The sequence below is a fragment of the Balaenoptera musculus genome, chromosome 15, assembly GCF_009873245.2.
Source record: "Balaenoptera musculus isolate JJ_BM4_2016_0621 chromosome 15, mBalMus1.pri.v3, whole genome shotgun sequence".
NCBI classification, from domain to species: Eukaryota; Metazoa; Chordata; class Mammalia; order Artiodactyla; family Balaenopteridae; genus Balaenoptera; species Balaenoptera musculus.
In genome coordinates, this window is record NC_045799.1 from 52,118,812 (window position 1) to 52,138,482 (window position 19,671).

The window sequence follows — 19,671 nt, forward strand, 5'->3', positions numbered from 1 at the left end:
TGCGTATCCCGCGGCGCTGTTTTCCGGCTTAGCCCTTGCGCATTCGTCAGGCATTCTGGAAGTCCCGGCCTGCCCTGCGGCAGCTCCAGGCCGCGGGCTCTGGGAAATTTGACCAGGTGCGTGAGTCGCGCGTTTGAGGCTGGCTTTTCGCGGCGGGGCGGGCTGGAGGTCCGCGGCTCCGCCCTCTCCCCTGAGGCTCTCATGATGTCCTGGGTCGTGTGACCGTAAGACTCTCAGTGGCCGTGAGCCGGTGCCTCCTCCCTCTGTTTGGAGAGGCCTGGGAACATGGTAGGCTGGTGTACGGGACCTGTCGCCCTTTGGGGTTCCTGTCCGCTCTCTTTCCCCGTGAAATGTGCTTTGAAAGGCTCAGAGCCTTTTACCCTTGTGCTTTACGCGAATCAAACACTGGTTCACCGAGGCCCTATTGCTTCCTTGTAAGCCCTTGTGCTGGGCGGTGAGGACGCGAACACAGCTCAGACATGCTCCTTGCCCTCAGAGAGCTCCCAAACTGTGGAGTAGATAAACCCGCAGAAACAAGTTCTGGTGTTAGATGGAGTAAGAGAAGGCGCCCTGAGAAAGAGTTAACAGACGGGGCCGAGGACTTCAGAGCGTCAAGAAAGCGTCAAGAAGGTGGTGATGGTGCTGTTACCAATCCTCTTCCAGTGGGTTTTTTGTCTTCTTTGATGGACTCCACTCATTGAGAACATAAAATTTACCGTATTTCTAATTTCTAGGCTTAGGTGCTCTTCCTCCCTAGCTTGGGAGGAATGGAGATTGGCAGCCCCTGGTGTTCACTTTCTCTGGAAAGAATGAAATCAGGTCTTGGGAAAAGGTTAGAGGGCAAAGACACTACGGAAAGCAGAGAGCCTGTTCCATGATGTGGGACCAGTTCACCTGTGCTGGATTGTAGACCATGTGTAGGAGAGTGCGCAGTGAGACTGGAGGAGTAGGTTAGATCTAGAATGCCAGGGAGAGCCTTTGCAGGTTAGGAGATCTTGGCTTATTTCAGTGGTATTAGGAAGTCTTGAAGGCTTTTGAGCAGAGCAGTTTACACAATTGAATTAGATTTGTAGAAAGTCAAGAAATCCAGATCTGCTCTGTAGGAAGACCAGGTAGACAGATGGAAGACTCTTGTACCAGCCTGGCCTAATGATGTGTCCCTGACCAGGGGTTCTCAACCAGGGAAGATTTTGACCCCCCAAAGATATTTGGCAAAATCTGGAGTAGTCTTGTCATGACTGACGGGTGCTCCTGACATCTAGTGGGTGGAGACAAGGGGTGCAGCTAAACATCCTACAATGCATAGGACACCGCCCCCCAACCCCCCGCCCCGACCCACACAGACAACAAAGACCTGTCTGGCCCCAAATGTCAATACTGTAGTGCTGAAGTTCAAGGGAATTCCCTGGAGGTCCAGCAGTTAGGACTCCACACTTCCACTGCAGGGGGCACGGGTTCGATCCCTGGTCGGGGAACTAAGATCTGCATGCCGCGCAGCGCGGCCAAAAAACAAAAACCTAAGCTTTAAAACAACAACAAAAAAATAGCGCTGAAGTTCAGAAATGCAACCCTAGAGCGATAGAAGTGGAAACGAAGGGGAGACAGATCTCAGAGACGTCTCAGCCAGAGACCAGTCTTTGCCTCCTTTCATATTCTTTACAATGCTTAAGTACTTTAAGCAGTCAATCAGGTCTAAAGACCCAGACTTCCTTGTCTTTTTTCACCCTTTCATTCCTTTGCAAAATATTTATTTTGCATGAGACACTATTCAAGGTGCTGTGGTTCAGCAATGAACAAAACAAATTACCTGCTCTCCAAGAACCTTACATTCTTGTAGGGATGACAGACATGAAACCAATAAATATATGTCAAGTAGTGAGATATGCTATAAAGAAGTTCCTGTAAGATAGAGCTTCTGTTATTATCACCACAGACCATTTACTCTGCATCTTGTAAGTGCCAAGCACTGGCCAGATGCTTCACAAATAGCATTTCTAATCTTTTTCTCTATGCTGCAGGATTGGTATAGTTATGCTCAGATGAGAAAAAGAAGCTTAGAGAAGTTGAGTATTTTGCCTCACATCAGTTAATGAGGAGTTGAGCTGGCACTGGAAACTGGATCCACCTGACAGTCAAAGTCTGTGAGATTTCCATTAGGTAACACTGTCTGACTTGAATGGGAGAAAAAAAATCTATACCTTCTCACCCAAACTTAGCAAAGTGAAGTAGAAATGAAGTTCTTATTGGAGAGGCCCAGCTGGAAGTGATTCTCCACATTGTAGGAACTGCATTTGAGAACACATGAGCCTCAGTTGAATTCGTCTTCATTACTCACATTCTCTCACGTGGCTGATGGCAGGTCCTGACATCTCAGAGAGGTTGGCAACTTGGAGGTCCCCCACCAGCTCTTCAGACTCTCATGTTATTGGCAACTGCTGGGCCTCACTCACAAGCTTTCAGCCAGCTCTGGGAGCTGTGCTTATGATGGCTGCAGCCCAAACTACATTCAATGAGAAGATCCTGGAGCTGAAGCAATTCCCGACACGTCTTCCTTTCTGCATGGGAAGATCCAAGCCTGGGTGAGGGGGCATCATCCAGGAAGCGTTGAGAAGGCAGTGACCTTGGCGCAGCATTTAGAGTGAGAACCCAGAAGACGAAGGCAATGGTGAGAAGGGGAGTAAGGAAAGAGAAATGGGATCAGGTTGGAGAGGGCCTGGGTTAGGGGACAGGCAGTTGGAACAAGGTGGAGAAACTTGATTTAGCTGCTGCTTCTCAAGCACTTGTTTGTTTTCCTGATTGGTGTCCATGCCAGCTTTTAAGAGAACAGATTTTCTTTCCCCTTTGAAGGAAGGAGGGTGGGTGGAGAGAGAGTTTGGACCCTCATCAATCACCGAGCTTTCAGTAGGTCTCAGCTGCCAAGAATAAAGGAAGGGAAGTATTTGTCCCTGTAGAACTCAGGCTTTCTCCTCTGCAGGTTATAATGACCTGAGCCACCTCTGTAAACGATAATCTTCTGGTTCTTGACATGCCTGTTGTAAGACAGAGGGATTGTAATGCTCAGCTAGCTGTGGGAACTTTGGTTACATCCTCAGTGTCTGGGTCACACCTCTCACAAAACAGATAAACAGAACTGGATTTCTGGTCAGGAGAGGGCCAGACTGGGACCTGCTGAGGACTGATAGTAATGCTGCAAGATACAACAGCACTGTGGGGCCCTGGGCAGGGGCTGCCCCAGACCTCCCAGCACTGCCCTGAGCACACAGGACTCAAGCGCTCTCTGCTGTTCTGCTCAGCCACACACATCACATTCCTCAATCAAGTTTCTAACTCTGGCTTTGCAGGCATCTCCGTTCCTATACTTTTCCTCCCTGGGCCCATATGATGATCTTTGGCGGGGGAGGTAGGGTGTCCATTGATGGGGTTTATTTCCAGGTGATGGTGTTTGTGCTCCAAGAAGAGCCAGCAACCGGGGTTATGGCGGGGTGGGGGGGCGGCGGTTACCAGGCTTCTATTGGAGACCATGAAGCCCATCCTCAGGGGCTTTCCCAAGAGAAGAGGCAGAGCTATGCTCAGACCACTCAGACCCTGGGGCTTTAAAGAACAACCCACCTATTTGAAGAACAGAGTCTCAGGCTGGAAAGGGGAGAGGCAGGAAGAATCCAGGAATGAGAGGTTGTCCATGCCTGTGCCATCCATCAGAGACGTGACCTTATCGTTCTGTCATGACCACAGTTGGGAGCAGGAAGCTAGTGATTTGGGACGCAGTTGTGGTTCTGAGGCAGCTCAGTTCCATATAGAGGCTTTGTCGTTCCCTCTGGTTCTCCCTTCAGAAAACCTCATTCCATGATAGCTCTTAGAAGGGTCATGTATGAATCAGGTCTAGGGGCTTACATGGTGACCTGCTGCCATACAAGGCAGAGGGCCGGATCTTAGTTTAGACCTATAAGACTCTGCCACTGTCAGGTGCGGCACTGGGGTCCTGACTCTCTTCTGTTCTGCCCAGCCACACGTACTGTGCCTCGATGGAAGGGGTACCTTTTGACCATCCTGTATAACAAGTGAGATCTCTGATGGGTCTCCTTTTCTGTCTTTTTAATGGGTTTCTTTTTGCTTTTTCTCACTTTTGGCTGTAAAAGTTTCTTAGGAACCATGTCTAATCTATACTGTGTAATAACTAGCTCTTAATCTTGTGCCAGGCACGACACCATGCCTGGGAGGTAGTTGCTGGTAATGGGTGTGACATGAAACCTCAACTGTGCCTTCCTCCTCCCCAGGAGGCTGGGCCTACGGCCCCTGCCACAACAAGGCTGCCCTGGTGGCATGAACATGTAGTATAAGGTCTGTGTTTGGAGGTTTCACAGAAATTGTTAGCCAGAAAGAGTGTTGAGAGTGAGAGTGAAAAATTAAAAGGTTTTGAAATTGATCTGACCCAGGTTCAAAATCCAGCTCTTTCACTTTAATCGCTATGCAAGTCACTTTAAACCTATGATAGCAGGTGTGCTATTGCGGCTACCAGGAAGACTTTACTTGCAAATCTCAGTAAATCCCCAATTTATCAAAAACTCCAGAAGTGAAACTAGAATGGCCAAGTGTACAGGGAATGCCCGAGCAGCTTCAGGACCACAGCTTTCTCCAGATGCCAGAACAGGGTGGCACAAGTTCAAAATCCTTCAGGCTAACTTCCATATCACAGGGAGTAGCCAGGTTAATTGCTAGTGTCCTGTGACCTGCACTCAGTCCTTCTCTTTGTCTCTACCCAGAAGCCGAGCCGAAGACGAGCAGCAGGACTGCAAGGAGGCTGGGGCTGATGATGGTGAAAGCGAGGATTCGCCTGTGATGACGTCAGCGATGACATGGGCACAGTCTCACCCGGGACCCCAGCAGTCCTGGCTGTTCCCAAACTGACCGGTAAGGCAGTCCCTCACAGGAGAGGCAGACAAGAGGTGGCAAGAGGAAAGGAAGTCGGGTAGGAGGCCTGAGGGGCCCAGCTCTGGCTTTGGCTGTGACCACCCATCAGCCACCTTAGGCTGAGGAACCACAGCAGATGTGTGAAAAGGGAACGGTGTGCAGGCTTTGCGCTACTTCTCTGGGTTGTGAGAATATTTATTTGATCCTGTCTGTGGCAAGTGGTTAGCAGTCCTTGGAAAAAAGGCATGCTGTCAACTGAAAAACTGTATCAATGAGTTAAAATGTTTCAGTGAGGAAGGGATGTACAGACTATATGGAGAGCCCCAGTTTTAAACGTACAGGGGAAAACTGGCTTTTCAATGGATATCTGAAGGGCTGAAGCAAACCAGGAGTATAAGTTACACGTCAGAGGAAATGGATAGACTTGGGGGTGTTGCCTTTTGTACAACCTACTTCAAATGTATTCTCAAGTGGTTGGTGCAGTGATCAGGCTGATTTGTTAGTGGGACGTAGACACTAAGGTAACAGAGGTGTAACTGTAGGAAGCAGCGACCACACAGGGAGTAGGGGGAAAGGCTGGGTTTATCAGAACTTGGAAGCAGGTTGGGTTTATCAGAACTCGGAACTTAGAAGAGTGGCCCTGCGGAGCTGGAACTCAGATCTTGGGGTTTGGGGGCTGGGTGTGCTGCCTGACTTGTGCTGCATTTCTGAGGGGTCCAGTAAGGCTGGTTCTGGAAGGAAGATACAGTGTCTGTTTCGTTCACTGCTTTGTATTTGGCTTCTGTGTCATACCTGGTACTTTATAGGCAATCAAATGTTTCCTGAATGAATGAATAACTGGATGTATTCTCCAGTTCTTACTGTCTGCTCCAGACCCTCCCGAGAGGCTGACAGGCAAGGGCTGGGTGCTCTAGTACTCTGTGTTCTTTCTCCTGCCCAGCAGACTAGAGGATAAAGCAATTTGGATGATGGAGGCAATCTAAGAATGCAAGGAGTTCAACAGTTGCATCCCAGTTTCCCTGGTTACTGCAGACCCAGGGGTGGGAGGAGCCTGCCTGTGAGGCCTGGGTACCTGCGCTTCCTTAGTGATTCTATTGACTTTCACTGGCTCTCCTCACTTATCAAAGCCAGCTTCTTTGAGCTGGTGTACAAAGCCCTTCAGTAGTTGATCCACCCCGGGCTGTCCCCCTCTTCCCCACCATGATCTCCAATGAAGTCAGGCTGTGCCCCAACAGGTCACATTCAAGCCCATCTCTTTGCCTTTGCCTGAGCTTTCCTAAGGTATCATTTTTTCCCCCTCTCTGTAGAGCAGAGGTAAGTATGTGACTCTGGGAACTGGCCTGCATAGCTTGTCCACTGGGCCATGTTCAAGGACCGGGTATGCAGAGAACTGTGGGATGGGCCAAGCGAGACTCAAGCTGAGGAAACACTGAAGTATATTTTTCTGTCCTGCCTTTGCTTCTCCTTTTCTAAATTAAATTTTTTTTGGCTTTGAGGTATACATTCTCCTTTGCTCATCTGTAATTCCTCACGAAGGCTTAAAGCAGAGACCATGACACTTGCTTTTCAACAAAGCTTAGGCAAGGTACTGACAACTTGCATGCACAGGCCAAGAACCATGGACAACTTACCCATCTTTCACCACATTTTATCAGAGATTTCACAAAAGCTTAAACATCTATGCCTTGTTCTGGATCAGTAAGCTTTAATTTTGGCTCTTCATGCTCCTCACACCCACCCTTCTTTTCACCTATAGTCATAACCGCCTGCAGCCCCTGTGTTTTCCTTACTCCCCAACCCAACTGTATTCCTTCTCTCCCCATTTCCTGTCCCTTATTCCTTCTCTGCATGTTCTACTGTCCCGAAGCAGGTTCTACCCTTGGATCCTCTTGAGGACCGTGCAGGCTTCTGCATGAGAATAAAGTTTCTAATGGAGAAAATTACAACCAAAGGCCAAAGAAGTAGAGGGAGAAACACCTTTATTGTCAACAGAAGCAGTAATGGTTATAAGCTTGTAGAAAGTGTTAACTATAAGAGACAATAAACCAGGAACTGGGGTGGAGGTGATGGTAAAATGAGGACTCTTACAAAGATTAACCTAGATGTTACCCTTGCTCTGAGATTACGTCACCAAGGGAAACAGATTTAATATTGCCCAGTGGCTTAACCTCTTCTTCCTTTCCTTTTTTCTTTCTTTGGTGGTGGCTGGATTACAGAGTAGTGATCTGCTCTGAAGTTAGCAGTAGTACCTAACACTAGGTGCCAGAGGTCAGTTGTTGGTTTAGAATACATCCAGGCTGTTAACTTCTAGATATGCTTCCCATGAGGGTGGAGAATTTCTTCTCTGACATGGCCCAGAAACAGTGCTCAGGCCACTAGCCCTCCCATTCTTTGTTGGGAACAGTCATACCCAGGTTTCCTGGCAGGAATTATGGATCCTGTAGCCTTGTTCCCTTCAAACAGAATTGAAATCAACAATGAGACAGGACCCAGGAGTCCCATGCAGAGCCAGAAAGAGTTCAGCATTCTTACCCTGATTCCTATTCCTGGACGTGGTTCTTAAGAATAAACCTATAGCTAAGCTGGGGATTGCCCAGTAGAACTCTCCACAAGCAGAAGGAAGCGCCGAGAAACACATGTTGACGTAAGGAATTGATCCGTCGGGTTTCTTCCACACTTACAGCACATGCCTTCCTTCCTGTGATATGGGAACCTCTTCTGTGTGCACCCCTTGATGGTGGATGAGGGCAGGGTTCTTAGTGAAGATTTTCTCACACTGAGAGCAGTGGTAAGGCTTTTCCCGTGTGGGTTTTCTGGTGGGCACTCAAGTGGGAGCCGTTGTTGAAGCTTTTCCCACACTGCCCGCACTTGTATGGGCTCTCCCCAGTGTGGACTCGCCGGTGAGCGCTGAACTGGGAGCTGTTGTTGAATCTCTTTGCACAGACAGTGCACTGATAAGGCTTCTCCCCCGTGTGGGTCCTCTGGTGGACAATGAGGCTGGAGCTCTGGTTGAAGCTTTTCCCACATTCCCCACACTGGTAGGGTCTCTCCCCTGTGTGAGTTCTTAGGTGGGCAGTGAGGTTGGAGCGCTCACTGAAGCCTTTCCCACACTCACTGCACTTGTGAGGCTTCTCTCCCGTGTGGATTCTCTGGTGTCGAACAAGATAAGAACTTCGGCTAAAGCTTTTCCCACATTCGTGACATTTAGAAGCTTTTTCCACTTTGGGGACTGGCTGGTGGTGAGAGGGAGAACTCTGAGAGCAGTTTCTCCCACACAGGAAATGTGTACAGGCCTTTTCCCCAGTACGAAGTCTCTGGTGACTCATCCTCTTCTGGGATGGGGGTTTCTCCTCACTCTCCCCTGGAGAACATCTTCGTTGCCTTTTTGACACTGGAGCACCTGCCCAGCCTCTTTTTAGCTCAGAGTGCCAAAAGACTTCACTGGACTTTCTCTGAAAAGGCTTGTTCATTTCTGCTTCCTCTGTATCATCCCATTTCCGATTCTCTTTTGTAATCCCGCTTTTGATCTCAATACCTGCAAGAACAGAAATACATCAGACTGTCGGGACTTCCCTGGTGGTGCAGCGGTTAGGAATCCGCCTGCCAATGCAGGGGACACGGGTTCGAGCCCTGGTCCAGTAAGATCCCACATGCCACGGAACAACTAAGCCTTTGTGCCACAACTACTGAGCCTGCGCTCTAGAGCCCACGAGCCACAACTACTGAGCCCGCGCGCCTAGAGCCTGTGCTCCGCAACAAGAGAACTACCGCAATGAGAAGCCCGTGCACCACAATGAAGAGTAGCCCCCGCTCGCCACAACTAGAGAAAGCCTGTGTACAGCAACAAAGACCCAACGCAGCCATAAATAAATAAATAAATAAATAAAAATTTAAAAAAAACTAAAAAGAAATACATCAGACTGTGGAGCAGGAAAACAATGGAATGAGGAAAGAATTACAACTAAACTACCTTTAAGAGAAAAACTAATTGGAATTCTCATGTGATTCAGTCTTCTGCTAATTAAAAACCTAAGTTTTATTTTCCAATTGTAATATTTTTAAGCTCCAAATTCTATGATCACAGGTAAATATACCGAAAAACTCCATCCACCCACTTTGCTCCTATTGCACCTCTTTTTGGATGTTCTGACACAATGACAGAATGAGGCAAGGAGTCAAGCTCTTTGTCATCTCTCTCAGTTCTTGAATGGCCTGGCTTCTGGGAAGAGTAACAAAAGGCCACCCCGGGTTTAACCATCTCAAACAGGAAGAAGGCAACTTGCTGGGCATCTGGGAAACCCAGGCTTAGATTTGAAAGGAGGGTCAGTGCTGGAAAAGGAGAGAGAGTCTGGGCTGGAGACCTAACTGGCCATCTATGGAAGCAAAGTAAGTGCAAATCCATGGGGAAAAATGACACGGACCCTGTGAAAGAGGCCAGCAAAGTAAAATCAGGGCTCTGAAGTGCAAAGGAAATAATCCTTAACCATGAAAACCAAGACTCTCTGGCCTATGTCAGGTCATACATCAAGATGATGACAAGGCCAGGAGCAGAATGGCTCTCTGGTGATGCTAGGCTAACGGCCCTAAGTGGACTTACCCATGCTTTGACCAAGAGTCAAAGCCAAGAGTCTTACCACGTCTGTTTGGGAACAGGTCTGGCAGGCCAACCCTCCTAACCGCCTGGCCAGGATCCCTGAAATCCTCTTCCTCCCAGTCCTCACCATCCACGGTGGTACATTCTCCAGCCTCTGTGGGCCCCCCATTCTGCTGACTCAGCTGTCCAGCCTCAACTTCCCTCTTGGCCAGGAACAGCACTGCTTGCCATAGTAGGTGCAGAGGCCCAGGGGCTGGAAAGGGCATCAGTTTCCTCGTAAAAGATACAAGGCTCAGGCACACAGCCTCTCCTCATGTTGCAGGAACTCGACTGCAGGCTTTTGAACTTGGCGCGATGCTGCTCTGGGGTCTGCAGAAAGCTTTGCTCCTGGAGTTGTTCCACCAAGGCCCTGGAGACCTGGCTGTTCTGCTGACGGGTCTGGAGTTTTTCATAAAACTGAGAATTACTGAGAATGGCCAGGAGTGTCTTGGTCTCTTCATAGCCCCAGTGCACACTTGCTGCCAGGAGACAACTCAGTGATCAGAGCAGGGTGGACCAATACCACAGTGCAGGGTTTTAGCAGCCCAGGAAGCTACATCCTAGTCTCTCAAATTATGCCATGCTGGCTACTGTCATTCCTGGGGAGATCTCACTGTGGGCTTGTTCCTAAAGCAACAACTTCCAGTGAAATCCTCTCCAGCTGAGGAGGGTTTGTAGAGTCTTTACCAAAGCTTCTGCTTTTATTTCTCTTTATCCTGAATCCCACTAATTTCCCCTGAAAGATGATTCAGGATAAGCCTCGTGCTTGTCTGTCTCCAGGGTGGGAATCTCTGAGGGTGAGTGGCCATATAAGAGGGCCTGGTGAACAGGTAAGACTTGGATGGAAGCAAAGATTCACAAGAGAGAAGATCGGATGATAGGATACTTCTGCTAAGTCCCACCTCTGATGTCTGAGTCCCTCCTGATCTGGCTCCTGTACATCTGTTTATATCTCTTGTCATCCCTGTGTATGCAAGAAACTGAATTACTGCATGTAGTGTCCCAAGGTGAGAATAAGTAGTAAAGGTCTGGGAAGAGCAGTTCAGGAAGGCTGGTTACTCAAGAACACTCAGCACAGGCCCCTCAGGGGCTGCCCATCTGGGCCGGTGGCTGAGGGCCATTTGTCTAGAGCCATCCCAGCAAATGCATTCTGATCACACCTGGTCATGATGCTCTGAAGGGCACGCAGCCTCTTCTCATCACTCTCTAGTCCACTCTGCTCCGAGCCACTGTCTTCTCGTGCCTGGATTACTGCAGTGGCCACCTACCTGGTCTTGACTCTCCTCTGGACCTCCTACAGTCTCTCTCAATCCAGCTGTCAAAGTGGGCCCCTCCTTTTCATTCAACTCAACTAACCTGTGTGAGTGCCAGCAGGCCAGTTTCTGAGAAATGCAACTGTCATATGACATGGACCCTGCCTTCAAGAAATCCACAGTCCTCCAAAGGTCTCCGTAACAAAACAGAGACACAAACACGTGTTTAAATAGAGTTAAGTGTCAAATAAATTGAAATTCTCAACGTGATCCTTTTAAAACTATTACTCCTCTGCTCAGAATCCTGCAAGGCTACCCCATTTCACACAGAAAAAGTCAGAGTCCTTACAAAGTCCTCTATGTAGGGCCTGAGGCCCTAGGTTAGTGCTTCTCAAAGTATCTGTGAAGACCCAGGTTTTTTGTTTTTCAAAATACATTGAATATGCAGTTAGATGGTGCAGCAATGTCAGATTGCTATAAAAGTTTCTAAACGCTTGCTCTCAATTTCACTCTCAGTAGTGCTGCCCCACGTGATCTGGTTCTGACCTCATTTATTACTCTCATCCCCTCTCAACCTGCACCAGGCACACTGGCCTCCTTGCCCAGGCTCCTCCGGCTCAGAGCCTTTGCACTGGTGATCCCCTCCGACTGTTACAGTCTCCCCAGAGAGCCACACACTTCACCCCTTCTCCTTCACATCTCTACTCTAATGTCATTTTCTCAGTGAGGACTACCCTGACAACCCAAATTAAAAATGCAACCCACCCTCTGTCCCCACATGCTCCATCACTCTTCTCCTGCCCCACTGCCCTGCAGCTACAATGGAACCTGATTCCCAGACTGCGATGACAGCTCTCTGAATCCACACAGCGGCACCAGCTGGGACATCACCCACCTTCCACGGAGAACACAGTGCTCCTTCCCCAGGCTGACATTAGCTTCGTTCTTTTATGTTCAGTTAACAAAATCTAGATATAACACCTACTCACACAATTTACTTCTTAGGTCACAGAAACACCCCAGGCTTTGGCTTTCCAATTTCACAACTCAGAAGAAAATCCCCTGGGTTACCAAGACAACATAATGGTTTAGGTACTGCTTTTCCCTGTGTGTAACCTGCAGGTGGCCGAGTGAATGGCTTTATGTTGGGTGTCCACTAGAGCCTTCATCCCAGCATTTCCCCAGCAGTGAGGGAACAGGAACAATCCTCAACTTACAGCTGGAAGGCAAGGCACAGAGTGGGGGCATGGTTTGCTTATAGGTGACAGTACCAGGACACGTGTGCTGAGAGGCCCTCACCCAAGTGGCTCTGGAGCTGGCTGTAGGTGTGGGGGCTCCAGTTTCCTGGACTGGCTGCTTCCTGTCAAATTTGTAGCTGTCTGAGCCCCCAACTGTGTCCTCGAGCCTCGCCTCTTTGCGCTTCCATGGCCCTTGGCTTGGCCCTTTGGCCTCAACAGCCCTGTCTGCCGAGCTCCTGGGAGAACTGGAGGAGCCCTGTAAGGCCGGCAGAGCTTCCTTCTCCTCCTGAAGGGCACAGGGTGCCTGGCTGCAGCAGGCTGCAGTCACTGGCCCAGAGGCTTCTGAACTGGTTCACGCTGCTCCAGAGTCTGGTGGAAACCTGGTTCACGCTGCTCCAGAGTCTGGTGGAAACCTCGTTCACACAAGAACTCAGCGACTTCCCCGCATAGCTGGCTGCTCTGCTGGTGCTCCTGGAGTTCCTCATAAAACCGAGGCTGCTGAGAACAGACAGGAGAGTCCTGGTGTCCTCAGCCGCCCACGGTGGGCCAGCCTCTGTCCCATTTGCTGAGTCTGGCTCTTGTGCTTCACCCTTGATTTCTTCTTCCCTGTTTGCTGGTGTCTCATGGGCTTTTCACTCTAGTCTCCCTCGTGGAAGTCTTAGGCCTTTTCCTTGTCCTGCAGCCCTGCATATCTGGGGTCCCTGCGTGTTCTCTGATCCAGCCCAGAATGTCCTTCTGACCATGAATGAGCAACCCTGCATGTGGAGACGCAGGGAGGAGACATCAAGGCTGCAGAGCATCTGTCTCTGAATCTGATGGTCGGGGAGGCTTCTCTGAGGAGGAGCAGCCCAGATGGAGCAAAACTGATTTGAAAAAAGGCAAGAGATTGGTCCAGAGACTCTGAAAAAGGGCTCCTGTTGCCTCCTGAAGGGCCTGGGCATAGAAGTAGACTGTCACAGTTGGAGTCTCTTGTCTTTCAGTCTCCTCTGCTCCCCAGGACCTATCACAGCTGTGTGTGTGAGCACAAGTTCACTCACCTCTCCCCTGTTCCCAGCACAGCCTGTGCCTCCCTAGCTGCTGTCTGTCTTCCCTCCCCCCTCATCCTCTGCCTCCCACATGCTCTGCCCCCACTGCCCCTGTCATGAGCCCGTGCTTTCCCTTCCTTCTATCCCTCTGTCCCTCTCTGTGTCTTCCTTTCTCTGTGTCTCTTGTCATCTCTCAGTATGTTCCTGTTCCTTCTTTCCCCCCACCCAACAGGCTCCCCACTGCCTCTCTGTCTCCTTTCCTCTTGGGTTCTTTTGGTCTGTCTCCAGACAACTGAACACATCCACTCTGGACCTAGAGGGAACGTGGATCCTTACCCAGCCAGGCGTTTCTGTCACTCTTCTGTGTAACATCCCTGTAGAGGGCCCTCTGTTCGGGGCCCAGGTGTATCTGCCCTTCCTGACAGAGGGATATGGCTCTGTCCTCACACGTGGCTCGTCCCTGTAACAACACCGGGGTCTGCTGCTACCGATAAAATAGCACTGCTCTAGCTTGGGGGGTGGGCAGAGACAGGACCACGGGTATCAGATCAGGGGCAAAGCAAGGCAGGGAGAGGTCAGGCCTCCAAGAGAAGGATCGGGATGGGTAAAGAGCCATATGATGATGTCAGTGGACAGAACAAGGAAACAACCCAAGAGAAACTCAATGGACCACGTAAAAATCTTTCCAGCATCTCCAGAAAAGAAGGGATTTTAGGCTGAGAGTGAGCGCAAGATGAAAGGGGAACTTAAAGAGATAAAAGATACCCACCATAGCTCACCTGGGCCCCAGCTATGTGGAGCACAGCACCTGTCTCCTGGTCTCCAAGACCCCTCCTCTGAGGAAGGTTCCTGGGAGCCTGCAGAGTAAGCCAGGCTAGGGGAGAAAACAGCCACTGTTAGAGGGTGGTCTCCACATAACAGCCACACAGCAGAGGTTGTGAGTGGGGTCCCCAGGCCAGCAGCCTCAGCAGCACTTGGGAGCTCATCAGAGATGCATATTCCTGGGCCCCACTGGGATATAAGGAATCAGCAACTCTGGGGGTGAGGCCTGGGAATCTGTTTAACACTCCCTCAGGTGAGTCTGATGCACAGTCAAGTTTCAGGACCACTGCCACAGCCAATGGTCTGTGTGTTAAGAAATTCCTTTTACCAGATCCCTCCTGACATAATAGCTTTAAAAAAAGTTTTTTTCATTCTAAAGAAATATGTGCATAGTATATTTTTTAAAAATTTTAATAGAATACTTGGGAGCAAGGGGAGGGAATGTCTCATTGTCCAACCACTCAGAGATGACTATAATGCTCTTTTTTTTTTTTTTTAATTTATCTAGTTTTTGGCTGTGCTGGGTCTTCGTTGCTATGCGCAGGCTTTTCTCTAGTTGCGGCGAGTGGGGGCTACTCTTTGTTGTGGTGTGTGGGCTTCTCATTGCAGTGGCTTCTCTTGTTGTAGAGCACAGGCTCTAGGCGCATGGGCTCAGTAGTTGTGGCTTGCAGGCTCTAGAGCACAGGCTCAGTAGTTTTGGCGCACAGGCTTAGCTGCTCCACAGCATGTGGGATCTTCCTGGACCCGTGGGCTGAAACCCGTGTCCCTTGCATTGGCAGGTGGATTCTTAACCACTGCGCCACCAGGGAAATCCCCTATAGTGCTCTTAAAAATACCACGGGAATTTGATTCTTTTTTTTTCAGACCAAGATAATACATTTTTTTCCAGATCCCCATTTTCAAGAATAGTACAAAGGAAATGGTACGTTTTGATCACTTATTAGTGGAACCTGACCCCTGGGGAGGTTTCACCACTTGGGAGCAGCCCACAGGTACGGTGAGCTGAGGTTGCAGAACATGGAACACAGTGAGTCCTGCCCCCTTTACTCAGACCCCAAAGCCTCAGAAATCACACACCAAAGAGCACAGATGTTCCCAAGGATTAAAAGTAAATAAATTCTAAATGGCAAAGTTTTCTAACATATTGATAGTGTATTTACTTCACTTAAAAAATACAAAAGCAAATAAACTCTTAAGACTGTTTCTCATTTCATCAACAGAAGCTTGCCTTTTTAAACAGCATGAAGACACACAGTGCTTTTCTTTAGGATCTGATAATTACTTAGAAACCTGTAAGGGCAGCTTTGAATTACGCAGAAAAGGCAGCAGTGGCCTTTAGATAATCTAGAAATGTATGCAGCCAAAGTGCTTTACAGAAAGAGACTTATAAAGATAGAGCCTTGGTCTGTCTGCTCAATGGAATATTACTCAGCCCCAAAAACAAACCAAGTAGTGATACTTCATAGGCTGGAAACGTGAGAAATGAGAGAGGCTAGAAACAAAAGGTCATATATTGTAGGATTCTATTTCTATGAAATGTTCAGAACAGGCAAATACAAAGAGAGAGAATGAGGAGCAACTGCTTAATGGGCATGGCGTTTATTTTGGGGAGGATGGAAACTTTTGGAACGAGACAGAGGTGGTGATAGTACCACACTGTGACTGTACTAGGTGCAACTGAATGGTTCACTTGAGATGGCTAATTTTACATTAGGTGATGAATTTGAGATCAATTAAATTTAATTAAATTTTTAATTAACCTTTTTCTAAAAAATTAGGACAAATTTTAAAAAAAGCACTGGAAGAAAGGAAAAACTAATAGGAGAAATGTATTTTGGAAGAGATTAAGCTGGATGGAAGGGGGTTATGTCAAGTTCATGAAGAACCGCTCTGTAGAAGGTGAGGTAATTATGCTCACCTTTAGTAACACCTGATTCAGAAGCAACAGAATTAAATTGTAATAAAAGAGAATTAAGCTAACACATAAAGGATCTCCACCCACATTTTAAGTGCTAGTACCATCAACTATAATTTGAAATCTTGATTTTTGGATGTATCTCAAAGGCATTTAATCTGGAACCCAGGGGCCAACTTGAGCTCAGACCTGCATTTCCAAGAGATGATTGTCCCTCACACCTTGGGGGAGGGCAGAGGCTTCTGCTTACCTTCTGACTGTCCCCACGGTCTCCGGGGTGAGCTCCGTGACCCCTTCACAGTCCATTCTTCTGGATGAACCCCCTGTTTCAGGTGGGATCTCAGTGATTCTCTGGCTGCTCCCAAGGAGGCCGTCTCCTCGATGGGCATTTTCAAGTCCTTCCCAGATTCCGGGACCTGAGAACAGACCCCATCATCTGTCACTACAAATTCCTGTGTAAAGTGACAGAGGAGAGGTACTGAGAGGCAGCTGGGGTATCACCTCCCTTACTGCTTCTCACCTCCACTTCCTGCTCTCCCCTTCACCCCCCTGATGGGTTTCACATAGCCGTTTTAACCCTTACATTCCTGTACTGTTTTCATTCACATTAAGAGTGTGATCCTGAAATGGTGGTGGACAATAAGGGAGAGATGGTCCACACAGAAATGGCAAGGGGAACGGGGACCAGGATGACTGTTAGCACAGAGGGATTCCTGCTCTGCTTAGGTCCCTTCTCCAAACTCTTAACTTCGTACATGTGCTCCACTGCCCTTCTCCATCCATCCTGGTTATTATTAACAGTCTCCAAACCATGGATATTAAATTAACTTCCCCTGTTTCTAATGCATCACCACCATACTGCTCCCCCCTCCAAATTCTGTCAAAACCTCTCAATCCTATGAAATTTCACTGACACCCCCTTCGCCACTCTTCCTCCTACAGCTGGTGTGCACATCCGCCTCCTCGCAGGGAAACGCAAGCACGTCCTGATCCAGCCATGCAGACTCGGGCGCCAGCGGGCTGCTTCCTGCTCTGGCCACAGTCACATTCAGGCTGGCATTCCTCTGACCCACACTCCTCCGTTACTCGTTGCCTCTCCCAGATTTCTGACCTGGATTTCAGCCGCCTTCTTCCCACAGAATCTCCCACAACTGAAGCCCTCATGTTTCTTTTCCTTCTCCTGTGCCTTTCACACCCGGCTTCTCCCAAAATATACAAGACGTTACACTGAGTGGATCTCAGACCTAGTCCTTACCTCTACAAGTGGGTATTTTGTGAAACTCATCACTGTCCCAAACTGACCACTTAATTCAGGCAGGAAGGACCAGCTCTAATACGACTTTGTTTAGTGTACAACACATGGCACACTACTTCAAGGAACCTTCTAGCAAGAGAGATTAGATTTAAATTCACCACCATCTCTAATTTTCCTGACCTGCTGAGTGAAGGATTGTTGTCCTTTTCCTCGCCTTGTTTTGGAGAGTGTTATCTCACTTTAATTAGTGACTCCAAGGATTCAGTGAATATATGAATGTCTAAGTTATTTCACCAAATGAGAAATTCTTCCCATAGACCAAGGGCATAGGACCAAGGCAGGATAGCTAATACTTTCTGGGCAGCAGACAGCTTCTGGCATTTCTCAGCTAAGCGCCTCTCCAGTAACTGGATTCTTGTGCTCCTCACACCAACTTCTTCATGACTAAAACCACAAGGTTCTGACTGCCTTTTCTCACCTGCTGCCCAGGTGCTCTCTGTACATCCTCAACCAGAGCCACAGCTTCATCACCATTTTCTGGACACTGCTCCCTCACCCAGCTCTGGATCTTTTCTGGCAAGATGGTCAGAAACTGCTCCAAAACCAGCAGCTCCAGGATTTGCTCTTTTGAGTGTGTCTTAGGCCTCAGCCACTGACAACAGAGTTCCCAGAGTTTGCTAAAAGCTTCATGCGGACCAGCTACCTCCTGGTAGCAGAACTGCCGGAAGCGCTGGCGGGAAGCTTCAGAGTCAGGGCCGTTGTTGTGCAGGGCTGATTTCTGTCCCTGTGTGGAATCCTTGCTTGGGGACGGGTGTGCCTGGGAACTCCTTATTGCAGCCATGGTTTGCTTCAACGAACTGGCTCACTGGTTGCCACTTCCATCCTGCAGATCAGATTCCATCTCTTATCACTGGGAAGAGGGTCTCCTGGATACCAGTGAAAAGTGTGTCTTTCTGGAATCAGAGACATGAGCATTTCATAGACATGCAGACTCAGACGCACACTTGAAAAAGGCTCAGTGAGGCTGAAAAGAATGGAAAAAGACAGCATGAAACCATCCCATATTCCTCCACTCTAGTTCTTATGGTTTATTTCTATCCTTTTCCTTTACTCCCTCTTCAATCCAAGCCAAGTAGCCAAAGTACTAAAAATATCAAAAAACATAGTTTTCTCCCTAACCAAATTTCTGTGGATGAATTCCCCAAACTGTCCCTCAGTGTAGTCCAGCTGTTCCTTCTCGTGTTCCCCATGTGCCTGGGTCTTGTCCCTGCCCTCCCTACCCTCAGAGGCCTGGACCCAGCCTCCCAATTGCCACCTTTTCTTAAGGAGGGAAAAGTATTAATCTCTTTATCACTATCACACTCTCCTCCCTCCCACCACCACCACACACACAATGAGGATGAGAAATGATTGTTCTGGTTTGCTTTTATTTTCCAGCATTCCTTCCCACTTCGGACAACAGCATCTTCTCCCTTTATGAAAAGGCCCCTCTCTATTTCATTGTCTCTGGTGGGGCTGTTCATTACAGTACCCTTCCCCCAACCCCAGGAATGGGCAACTCACATAGGCTGGGCCTGTCAAAATTCTCTGGGATTTTACATACAGTTCGGGTGAAAAAAGTTGCGAATTTCCTGGAAATTGCTAAATTCGGTGGACGTAAGACTGGAGCTTTCTGCAGTTAATGTCCCACTCTCCATTCCATTCCTTCTCCAGAGGCCTGAGTCTCTTTTACAGGAGTAAAGAAATTACTTTTAAAAACATGGATTCAGGTTGCCTTTCTTCCAAAGTACTTAAACTGCCTTCACTTGTATTCTCTTTACATTTCCGTGAGGCAGGAGGGGCTAGAGATAGAGAAAGCAAAGGCATTACTGTGAACAGTCCTTTTGAACGAAAAAGGAGCATCACAGAGCATAGTTTCTCAGCAGCAAGGTCAGGACTAGAACCTGTACTCCTTGCCTTACACATTTTCATAAATCCCACACCTTCTCTGGATGAAGAATAATTTAATGAGTGCTATCCTAGTTACATGCAGAAGGCGGAGCCTGCACTCCTCTTGACCCCTAATATCCCATTCATCGTTAATTTTAAAATACTCCTCTCTCAAATATGTGTTTCTCTCTGGCGATAACCCAAACACTCAGCAGAAAGCAGGATGAGGATGGGGAGTCGGGCAGATTCACTTTTCATTTGGCAAGGATGCCCTGAGTACTCCAGTGCACTCGGTGCTAGGATTAGGTCCTGTGGCTGAAGTGGACTAGGAAACAAGTCCGCGGGCTCCCGCTCCCATCTCCCGGGGGTGAGACGGGCAGGGCCACAGGCCGGAGAGAGTCCGCGCTGGGGTACAGGGATCGGGACAGCCCTAGCCGGCTCGGGTTGGCCGGGGCGAGGGGCCGCGGCACAGGAGGGTGACCGCCGAGCGTGCGAGGGGCGCCCTGACCTGGCCCAACTGCCTCTGAGACGACTGCCAGCAGCAAGCCGCCGGCCGCCAAGAAGCGGAGCACTCACCAGACGCACTCACTCGCGACTCTCCAAACTGGCTCGGCCGCCGGGCCGGAAGTCAGCACCGCGAGCCCCCGCGCGGATCCGCCCACTGCGCTTGCTCGCGAGTCTTGCCAGCGGACT

At 48.9% G+C, this 19,671-nt stretch overlaps 1 protein-coding gene across 1 annotated transcript; it reads right to left on the reverse strand.

Moving 5' to 3' along the window:
* Positions 1 to 6,870: 6,870 nt before the first annotated feature.
* Positions 6,871 to 19,627, reverse strand: ZSCAN32 (zinc finger and SCAN domain containing 32). The gene is given in 10 exon segments (XM_036827570.1): positions 6,871 to 7,706; positions 7,708 to 8,443; positions 9,543 to 9,697; positions 9,699 to 10,034; positions 11,427 to 11,436; positions 13,415 to 13,517; positions 13,837 to 13,931; positions 16,045 to 16,210; positions 17,528 to 18,073; positions 19,555 to 19,627. Coding segments are annotated over 9 exon segments (2,085 nt in total). The 5' UTR covers positions 17,891 to 18,073; positions 19,555 to 19,627; the 3' UTR covers positions 6,871 to 7,585.
* Positions 19,628 to 19,671: the final 44 nt, after the last annotated feature.